The sequence below is a fragment of the Nestor notabilis genome, unplaced genomic scaffold, assembly GCF_000696875.1.
Source record: "Nestor notabilis isolate BGI_N333 unplaced genomic scaffold, ASM69687v1 scaffold15934, whole genome shotgun sequence".
NCBI lineage: Eukaryota > Metazoa > Chordata > Aves > Psittaciformes > Psittacidae > Nestor > Nestor notabilis.
In genome coordinates this window covers 1-10,903 of record NW_009926177.1, presented here as the reverse complement: position 1 = coordinate 10,903, position 10,903 = coordinate 1, and the positions used below count along the sequence as shown (strand labels likewise).

The 10,903-nt window shown below is 38.8% G+C and overlaps 1 protein-coding gene across 1 annotated transcript; it reads left to right on the top strand.

Annotated features, from left to right (window-relative positions):
- Positions 1-1,324: 1,324 nt before the first annotated feature.
- Positions 1,325-9,654, top strand: NSMCE4A (non-SMC element 4 homolog A (S. cerevisiae); the record flags this gene model as incomplete). The annotated part of the gene is made up of 9 exons (XM_010013414.1): positions 1,325-1,405; positions 2,002-2,132; positions 3,214-3,362; positions 5,285-5,384; positions 6,350-6,440; positions 7,320-7,414; positions 8,172-8,220; positions 8,909-9,000; positions 9,576-9,654. Coding segments are annotated over 9 exons (867 nt in total), but the record flags the coding sequence as incomplete, so codon positions are not given.
- Between the last annotated feature and the right edge of the window lie 1,249 nt (positions 9,655-10,903).

The window sequence follows — 10,903 nt, the reverse complement described above, 5'->3', positions numbered from 1 at the left end:
GCCCGGCTTCACTGTTGGGGGAGCTCGTAACGCTCCCCTGGGAACACCGAGTGCCTTGGGCTGCCGGAACGCGGTTGGATCCACATCTGCCTCCCTGGAAGCGTTTACATGCCCAGGGGTAGCAGGGTTGTGAGGGATTTACCCTCCTTAACCGCATTGATGCGGCGGTCCAAACTGTTAGCTCCAGCCCTGGAGATAACCCCAAAGCTTTTCATTTTTGTCTTAATGGTGTTTGAGGTTTAATTTGGAACTGTGGGTACAAGTAACTGCCCGGATCTGAAAGTTGTTCTTGGGCTTTCCAGAACGTGCTATGGGACTTTTAGCATCTCTTTAGATAGGTGTGTCAGCACTTCCCCTCTGTATTTTTGGAGCGTGGTGGTTTTCTCATGGGAACGTAACAGTGGTTGTTGGAGTAAGCCCTGCCGAATTTAGCAGCGTGTGGTGCTGGTTGTACTCTGCATGCTCAGTGAATTTGTAGGGTTGTTTTACATGGGAATACAATGCAATTCGTGGATCATCCAGTCTGTGTTTATGCAGAAAACAGCAGTGCTGTGTCAGGCCACTGAAGATGGTGTAAGTCCTTAAAAGCAGTGTTGTGAGGAGATGTTGAACTGGACATCTGAAAGTCTTTTTAAATTATACGTATACTGTGATATACAAGTAACTGTGTTCAACATAGTGGTCTTCAGAAACCACCAAGTATGCATTTTGGGGTCTTGTTTGTTTCTTTCATGAAAATCCTTAACTTATGGGTGAGATGAATAGTGTGCAGAAATTGGTACCTGGTAGTAGCTTTGGTACTACTGTGGTAGTAGCTATGGTACCTGGTAGTAGCTTTGACACATATACAAGTATTTTACTGGAACCCAGAGGGATCTGCTAATATAAATTCATGGAACCCCAGACTGGTTTGTGTTGGAAGGGACCTTAAAGCTCCTCCAGCTCCAACCCCTGCCACGGGCAGGGACACCTTCCACTAGAGCAGGTTGCTCCAAGCCCCTGTGTCCAACCTGGCCTTGAACACTGCCAGGGATGGGGCAGCCACAGCTTCTCTGGGCACCCTGTGCCAGCACCTCAGCATCCTGTGCTACAACATAAATCTTACTCCATTGAAGTAAATGAACAATTACTCCAAACTGAGTTAATGCATAAGCATTAATAAAAGTGGTGCCTACATAATCTTGCAATTAACGTCCTGTAACTGTATTTTGTATTTTTGTGTGTATGATGGGCTATGAACCAGCCAGTTTTGATTAAGGTGGAAATCTATTTTTCAATGCTTCTATATTTAAGTAATACCGGATTTCGTTTGTTTGTCCCCCAGAAAATCGTGAGGATATGCTGAGTTCAAAAAGCAACAGACTGACGGAAGCTTTGGAAGAAGCCAATAAACTGTTTAGTGGAGGTAAACCAAATTCTGTGGTCCCTGTTAGAGGTATTTGCTTGACAGTTGGCCGAGTGTGAGGTGATGACTCCTTAGAAGCAAAAAAGGGCAAGAGAATGAAGTTGAAGTTCCAGTACTTCACCAGAATTATTAAAGTATAACTTAAAATAGATATGTGTAGTTGAAGAGGAATTGTTTGAATACATTAATATGAGAAAACTAATATCACTGTAGCGTTTATTTGCACTTGGAAATTCTCACTGCTTTATCTTGACACTGCAGAACAATATATGTAAGCAGTAGATACAGAAGATACCAGTACAGAGGGGTTCATTTCACTTGGAGAGATGAAAAACATGTCAATAAAGGAGGTGTTTTATTCTTTTAAGATACTGTGTTGTGTTTCCATGCTTGTCTTCATCAGTGTCATCCTCTCCTTTTCCTTCTCATTTTTTAGATGCAAATACTATTATAAGGATTATGTAAGTACAGATGTTGGAGGTCATTGCAATAAAATGATTTATAAAGCTTTATACCCAGGATAGTCTGTATGCTGAGTTTTCTTACTATAGTTCTGACAATTTCGTATTATTAACATAAAATCTTTCCTGTAACAGTTTCCTGTGCACGAGAGGCTGCGCTGGATGCCCAATTTCTTGTCTTAGCCTCAAATCTAGGAAAGGAGAAGGCCAATGAGTTGCACTCTGACATGACAACATTTGATTCACTAGTATTTGCAGAGGACTTGGTAAGTTCTAGACTGAATTTGCCAACAGTTTTGCTAGGGGTTTGCCCTGTTTGTTATAGAATCTGTTTTCAGGCAGTACAGGACAGTTCTGATGGAATTTAACACTCTTCCTGTGAATTTCTTTGATTAACTTTCTGGGTAGTGTTGGTAATTGTTTTGAACTATGTATTGAGCATTTCCAGTATGCAGAGGGGAAAATCTAACTTAAAATGCAGACATCCCCTCCCACTGTTGCATTGCTGCTACTTCATCACATTTCAGTACATGCTCTTAGGTAGCCTTGTGTGCTTTTGTGCTCACTGTTTTGTAGTTTCTTTATCCTCTCTACTGCTTTATATGTTTTTGCATGACATGACATGGGGCTTTGAATTACTTGCATGCTTTTAGACTTGATATGTTTGTATTGTGTCTGGGTGGAAGAGTCAGGTCAGGATAGCTTTGAAGAAGAATTTATTCTTTTTAATTTCCTCCCCTCCCTGAAAATTCTCTCTTGTGTTACAGCAGATTAATAAAGAGTGTGAGTCTTTGGTCAAGTCTAGAACTCTGCCATATGAAAAAAGCCCCATAAGGTTCAATTGTTTTGAAGTTTTTCCTGGGGAAGTCTGGCTGGTGGATGCAGGGTCGAGTCAAATAAGCTGATTTATGGTATCGAGGAGCTAAGCTTCCTGGAAGTGTGCAGTGTTCAGAAACTGTGAGACATCTTAGCTTTATAGTGCAACTTAAGTAGTCCTGGAATGGCTTGGGTTGGAAGAGACGTTAAAGATCGTCTAGTTCCAGCTCCTGGCTATGGGCAGGGACACCTTCCACTATCCTACATTGTACATCATGGAAATTCTGTTGGAATATAGGCAGTTTTATTTAGCTATAACTCTTTTTCTTCATTGCTTGCTGATGCTTGCTGAACACAAGCGTGTATGTGTTTTTCTGTTTTCATAGTATCTGCAGTGAAGTCAACGTTCTTATGCAGTGATATTAAGTATTAATCTAGCAGGACAAACACCATAAAACAGTAGTTCACCAGTAATGTATTTACTGATCTTTCTCTAAGTGAATTTTCATTGCAGCTTTTCTTATCTTCTAGTTAACCTTCATGGGTATAAATCGCATAGAAGTAGAAGAAAATGACAGTGATTCTGACAGCATTTCAGGCTATCTACCTAATGATGCCTGGCATAAACTGGGAGAACAAACAGAAAAGTACTTCAGAAGAGCACCTTCTTTTCACTACATGTAAGTTTATTTAAGGAAATAGTATAAACTGCAGCACAAGTTAATGGCCTTAATTGATTCTTACCTTCAATGCCCTGGGCTTGAGTAGAGTTTAATCTTGGGTCACAGAGTGTCAACAAGAACTGATGTGTGCTCTTTGTTCTTATGGTGCAGTGAACTCCTTGTCTCCAAAACAGTTCATAATATTTCTCTCTCTGATTTTGTTTTGGCTTGACTACAGAATGGCATCACTTGTATCTAGTAGAGATAGCAGGGTATTCTTGATTTACCTATGTGAGACCAAAACCAGTAGAAGTGATACTCATTCCTTAAAAGCTGACTCTTCCCTTGTCTTTCTCCCCCTGTACAAGTTGCAGCCAAAATCATAAATACAGGTACCCTTTCCCCCCACCCTAGATGGTTATGTAAGGTCAGTCCATCAGGGTCTGTCTCTTTTACCTGATGATTGTATTATCAAGAAGAGACCAACAGTTCTTGTAATTCTGTGTTAATGGGTTGTCTTTTAGAATCTTGCATTCTGGCTCTGCCTTCAGAAGAAATCACCTGATTACTGGCAAGTGGCCTTATGTAGAATCAGCATCATCTGTCCTTATGCATGAGCAACCCTTTAGTAGGAGCCTTTTTAGCTGCTGTCAAATGACCCTTAGTCACCTGGCTTATAGACAACTCTTCAATTTAAATCTCTCATAAAGGCAGCCATAGCAGGATCTAGTTCAATTAAATTTCAACAGTAGAGTTGAGAGAATATTACTCAGTTGTCAATGCTTTTATGTTTGATCCTCTCCCATGCCCCCCATAAGTCTCACTGTAGTTGTAGGCAGGTTGCTGAATATACTAATTTGATCATACAGTATCTGATATTTAATGATGGATGGCTAATTGAGATGTTTCAAACTTGGGTTTGCACTTTCAAGCTCTAAAAGATAAGTATGCTTCCCAAACATTTTTATTTTAAGAAAAAATTGGCTGCAAGAAAATGTTTTCTCATTAGTTGCATTTTGACTGAAGTAATGATGGGCTTCTTTTGATGGAGGATGTGTGAATACAAAGTGCTACTATAATGAAGTGTGGATCTCAATTTAGGAAAAGAACTGTTAATTTCTGACTCCATCTATTCTTATCTGAGGCCTGAGTTATTTTTTCTCATGGTTAGTCTGTGACTTCTGAAATGGAGCAGTTGCAAGTTGCCCAAGATAGGGAAAAATAAGTGCTGCAGAATTTTTGGGTACCTGCTGAACTAACTTGAGTTGAGTCTCAATTCACACTCTCTCCTTTAGGCATCTAGCTTGGTGGAGATTCAAGGCACCCAAAGTTAGGAGCCTAAGTTCCTTATATAGTCAATGGAGAGAGGTAAGCACTTTAAGAAAGTGCTGAAATCTAGCACGTGTTATACTCATATTGTTTAATGAGAACATTGGATCTCTTCTTAGTGTACTGAATGTTCTATTGATTAACTATATATGAAAAATGTGTGGCTTTTTCTTTAAAAAAAGAGAGCTGACTGTAAACCTGAACTTACAGAAGCTGAACAATAGATTAAAAAAGAGATAAATACTGTATGGAGAGAGTTTTCAGGCAGAAAAGTCCATAATAAATTCAGATGGAGATATGGGAGGATATGAATTTCATTTCATAATTAGCTTTCAGAAAAGGAGATTTAAAGTTTTCTGTTAAAAAGTTGGAATAATTGCATCAAATTTTATACATCTGTTGATAACTCTGGTATGAGGCTGCCCACATATATTGGGAGCAACCTTTGGGGATGGTTGTTTACAGAAATCTCTGCACATGATGGGGCTTTACTTTTAGATATCAGTCATTACTTTGCTCTTTTATGAGAAGCTCAGCTGCTCGCTATATCGATTTCTTAGCATATAATGTAAAATATATTTCCATATATGTGTTCTTTTTATCTTGGTTAGGTTGGGATCTTTCAAGTCTGATCCTCCTGTACCAAGGCAACGGATTGAGAGGCAGAAAAAGACTACAGGAAGAGAAGAAAAAAGGGCAATGCCTGCTCAGGTCTGTGAACTGTTATCTTTATTAATGATCTGTTATGGCACAGTTATTACAACTGACTTTTAAATCTTTCTAGTTCATTTTGGTTTGGGGTTTGTGATTAGGAACTGTATAGTCCTAAGGATCCAGACTAAAGAATTCAGACTTCACTGTTAGGCTTCTTGATTTGTTTTGTGTGAACCTCAGTGTTTCATTGAGTGGAAGGAAATAGGATTTACACACTGGATTTATGAGTTCAAATTAGCTTATTCACTCTGATGCTTGTTGCTTTGAAAGGAAATGAAAAAGAAACTTCTCTATATTAGCGTGTTTTCTATTTTTATTTAGAAAGCAGCTAACATTGTACATCATTAGCACAGAAATGTGGGTAACAGCAGACTAATTGACTCCCTTAACCACTATTTTCCCTGCTTTCTGTTTTCCCATTCCTTCTATCATACTCTGCAGAAAGGCAAAAGTCTGAGAATAGTTCCAGGGAGGCTTCCTTTGAAAGAATAAACCATGTTGATATAGGGAGCCTCTGGCTGATAATGCCAGTACGTAGAGGCAAATTCATAGAATCACTGACCATGACTTTTCCTACATGCAAACTTGGGTGCCTTTTCTGAAAAGATCTTTAACTTTTCTTTCTTTTAATGAACTGCCCTTGTACACCTATTGATAAACTTCTACAGTAAACTCACAGACTGTGTGACTAGGCATAACCCAGTTCCACAGAACTATTGGAAAGGAAACATAGACCTGTAAATAAGCTCAAACTACAGCCTTTCAGGTTGATTCTGTGAGATGGGAATTGATTTCTAAAGCAGTGTGTAAGTTGTCTTATGTTTGCATACGTGTCTGTAACTGTGTATGTATGGAGTAGAGAGAAAAATTCACCTTTTAAGTTAGGTGTTTTTAAAAGGCCCTTTTCATCTTCTTGACTTGCAGCACTAGTTATTTGAGGTGAAACTGTTTCTTTTTTCCAGTTAAAAAAAATGGAGGAGTCTCATCAGGAAGCTACAGAAAAAGAAGTAGAGAGGATTTTGGGATTATTGCAAACTCATTTTAAAAATGATCGTAAGTATGATTCCATTAAGCGTTTAAAGCATTAACTTAAGCAGATGAACTCTTAATCTTCTGCAGTTAAGAGTGATTAAACTGTAGAAAAAAAATTAGGTGGAGTCTGCAAGTAGAAACCTCTCAGACAGGCTGAGAGAGCTGGGCTTGTTCAGCCTGGAGAAGGCTCTGGGGAGACCTTAGAGCAGCTCCAGTGCCTAAAGGGGCTCCAGGAAACCTGGAGAGGGGCTTTGGACAAGGGCCTGTAGGGACAAGGCAAGGGGAATGGCTTTAACATGCCAGAGGGGAGATTGAGATGAGCTCTTGGGCAGAAGCTCTTCCCTGTGAGGGTGCTGAGGCGCTGGCACAGGGTGCCCAGAGAAGCTGTGGCTGCCCCATCCCTGGCAGTGTTCAAGGCCAGGTTGGACACAGGGGCTTGGAGCAACCTGCTCTAGTGGAAGGTGTCCCTGCCCATGGCAGGGGTTGGAACAGGATGAGCTTTAAGGTCCCTTCCAACACAAACCAGCCTGGGATTTTACAGTTCTTCCAGGCTTCTATGAAATCTTTATGTTGAAGGATACAGACTGTGATTTATGAACACTAATTGCCTGCTGTTTGCTACAAAGTAAATTTAAATCTTCCCCCCTTTTCCTCTTACTAGAACACACCATTTTCTAGAGGGGCATCAAATAGTTACCAAGTATATGTATGTGTGTGGCAAAAGATGGAAGAAACTAATCGTCTCTAGAAACTGTTTTGTTCTGCAGGCAACTGGGAATTCAGTTTTGTAACTAAATGGACAGAAACTTTCAGTTAGCATTTAAAGGAGCCCTGTCTTTGTGCTTGCTCTGTGTATACCTCCTGTTTGGTTTTTTAACACCCCCCTTTTTCCATCTCCAGCTAGTACACCTATTTCTTTCTTTGATCTTGTGATTGATCCCAACTCTTTTGCACGCACTGTGGAAAACATCTTTCATGTGTCCTTCATTATAAGGGTAAGGCATGACATGTTCTTGCAATCTTATTTTAGATATTGGAATTATTTGTTATTATGGCTTCAAGGTTGACAGATTAGGATTGAAATATTAGGAATCCTAATTTGTCTTCTACAAACAGGCTGTGATATTTTAGTAATTGACTAAAAAAGAAACCAGACTTGACTATGATTTTTTGTATTGGATTTTTCTACTGTAGTCAATTTACCAACAAAATAATAATGAAATTCTTGCTGTCAATACACATCTCAAAAAGGAATTCTGCCTCACATTATGTTAGATTGTAGAAGAGTAGGCAGAGGGTATAGAAGCATTATTGAGGCTGTAGGTAAGTACGTTAGTGCAGTGTTTAATGCACCTTTTGAATCTGCAGATTTGCACTTTATACTTAGTTTGTCTAATAAATAACATGAATTTGGGGAAAAGAGAAACTTAGAAATACATTTGTCTAAATTCAGGTTTATAGTGAATAGCGATATGATTATGGAGGGTTCACTCAAGTATGTTTAATGTGTAATAATTTTTAATAAAACAGATGTTTTTTCTAATCCAGGTTACCAGCTGTCCTATATCAGCTGCATTCTTTATGAATCAATGAATGCTGTATTTAAACTACTCTTATTTGGTGTGCCACTAAGACTGTGTATCAATACATGTCCTTGTTTGTGATGATGTAATATATTAAAACATGAACTCTCACTGCATTATCCTAATCAGATAGCTCTAATTTCTGAAACTTTAAACCCTGTCTTTTCAGGATGGTTTTGCAAGAATAAAGCTGGATGAAGATAAATTGCCAATAATAGGTAAAATGTAGCTTTAAAAGACTGGGGTTTTTTGTTATTGAAAAGTAGCTACATCTTGTGTGTTCCCAAAGTTTCAGGTATATTTTTAGCTGGAAGAGTAGAGATTTGGGGATATGCAGTGAGTGTAATTGAAGGCATGGAGAGATTTATGAGAGGAACTGAAAGGACTGAGTCTGTTTAAATATCAAAATATGGAAAAAGGCCATTATGCTGATCGAGATAAATTCTGTTAATGAAAGGAAATAACCTGTTATTTCGAAGTGATGTCTTCACTAACACATACATGAACATTGTTAGGTTTTGCTGAGAAAATATATTTCTGGATGCAGGAAGTCTCCTTTATCTGCACTGGGAAGTGCTGCATCTTCAGAACAGTTGAAAGGGAAATGCCAGCCTATGTAGGAGGTCTTTGACTTTCATTCTCATGGGATATTGGTGGGACTAAGACTGGTGGGATTGCAGAAAGGATGAAATACTTAGGTCCTTCTGTGACTCTGAAATGTTACTTCCTCAATTTTTAGAAGTTGAGACTAAATAAATTTCTTAAGAAGCGTATGGGACAGGCTATTGCTGGAGACTGGCTTCATGCAGCATGTATCATTGATCTGCTTTTTGTGAAGCTTTTGTATGCCTGGAGGAGACTGACTTTATGAGTATAAAGACTCTGAAAATGCTGTATTTTGCACAGAGCCTTCAGAAGACAACGAGGGAGGGGAGGATGGCCATAGTGCTGGAGCACGGAACCAGGTGGTCTTGTCTCTGAGCTATCAAGAATGGAAGGTATAATAGACAGCACTTTGATTAGTTTTTGTTGTTAAGTGTAAGAATACATCTACTGCACTGTTACGTACTCTGATGAGGACAGGGGTTCCTGTATTAGCATTACATTTAACTTTATGGATTCCAGAACAATCACAAACCTAAATGAATGCTTTTAACGGCAAGGAAACTGAAAATTGGGGTAGCAATTTCATCTTTGGCCATTGAAGCCTGCCCAGTTTAAGTGCTATTAAGTTATGCAGTGACTTGCTGTTACCGTTCTGTATGAGGACTGCATAAATAGTGCCTGTTTCTTCTCTTTAGGTATGATACTTGCTTTTAGAGGGGAAGTTCTCTGTACAATTTCCTCACTGCTTGCTGTTTGGAATAGATCTTAAACAAAAAGTAGTTTTTAGCACATACAGCTCCTCCCTTTTGTCCCTTGCTCAAAGATACGTAGTAATTTGAAATAGTGCTTCAGTCTGAGAAACCTTATTACTTATGTGACTTCTTATTACCTTATTACTTATGTGACTGCAATGAAATGCAAATAATTCAGTTTTTGTAACTTACGTACTTCTGTCATCTCTAACCAGGAGATTGTAGATACATATGAAATTACAGAACCCATGATTACCCCTCCTCATCATAGAAATGAAGATGAAATGGAGATAGGTTAATTCTTCAGGTAAGTTCTTTTAGTAACTCAAACTAACTAAGGATACAGTGATTGAGTTCCTTCTGCGCGTGGAAGAACTGCAGGGAAACTACCTGTGACTTATAAATAGAGAAAAACTATAAGCAGGGTAACTTTAGCACATCTGGAACATTCCCGATCTCTTAATAGAACAATGTAATCTAGTCTTTATGCAGTAATTAAAAGCCCTTTTTATGTGGTAGTCAGTTAAGTGGCATACTTGAGTTATTTTTTGTAGCTTTATACTTGGAATGCAGTGCTGTGAAGAAACATAGCTTAGTTTTCGTACTTCTTTTCCTTAACCTGCTGACAGCTGATGTTGTTAATAGACTAGTGTGAAGAAGGACTTAGGGAAACAAGAAGGGAGCACAACCTGGTTCCCTCTAAAATCCATTCAGCAATAGCATTGAACTCTTTTAATGTCACAGATGTTTGCTAAGTTCTAAATCTTAATGCATATTGTCTTACTGCCTTTTCTCTTTTTTTCTTTCTTTTCCCCTAGGTGCCTTACAGAAAATATTTTAAAGTGTTTCCTTCAGGAAGTATTTTATATGTGTATATATATTGTAAAATTATTTTTATTAGAACATCTCGACACTTCTGTGCTATTTTGTTTATACCTGTCATGGGGTTATTACCATATACTTCCTATTTATTATGGCTTAGTTTGTGTCCTGGATGTATGTATATCTATCTATCTATCTATCTCTCTATCTATCTCTCTATCTATATCTATATAACCCTACTATATATAAAGCTTACTGACGCTTCTAAGTAAAACTGAAATGCTCTCCCCCTTCTTTCATCCCTCTTCTCTCCCCGGTAGCAGCCTGCAGGTGGAATTTACATGGTTAACCATCTCTGCTGTGATAATCCTCTTACCTCGATGAGTTTGGGTGCTGCAGAGAAATCGATGTTGTCTTTCTGTTCTTTGTCCTCTGGAAACCAAGGTTTGAGTTTGCAAATTTGATGTCAGTGGCAGATAATGCATCCTCCTTCCTTGGACTTGGTTAAAAAGACACCAGCTGTATCTGGTTTTGTAACTAAGGCAGGACAACTACACATGGCCATGACATTATTTATTTTGAATAAAAAGAAATAAAGTTTAGCTCCCTCTCCAGAAAACCCTCTCTGGAGGATCACTGTCTCTGGAGGTTTTAGGGCTTTTTCCTTCTATCATCAGGCAGGGTTCTGACCAGGCAGCTGGGGTAGGTAGGAGGTAACCAA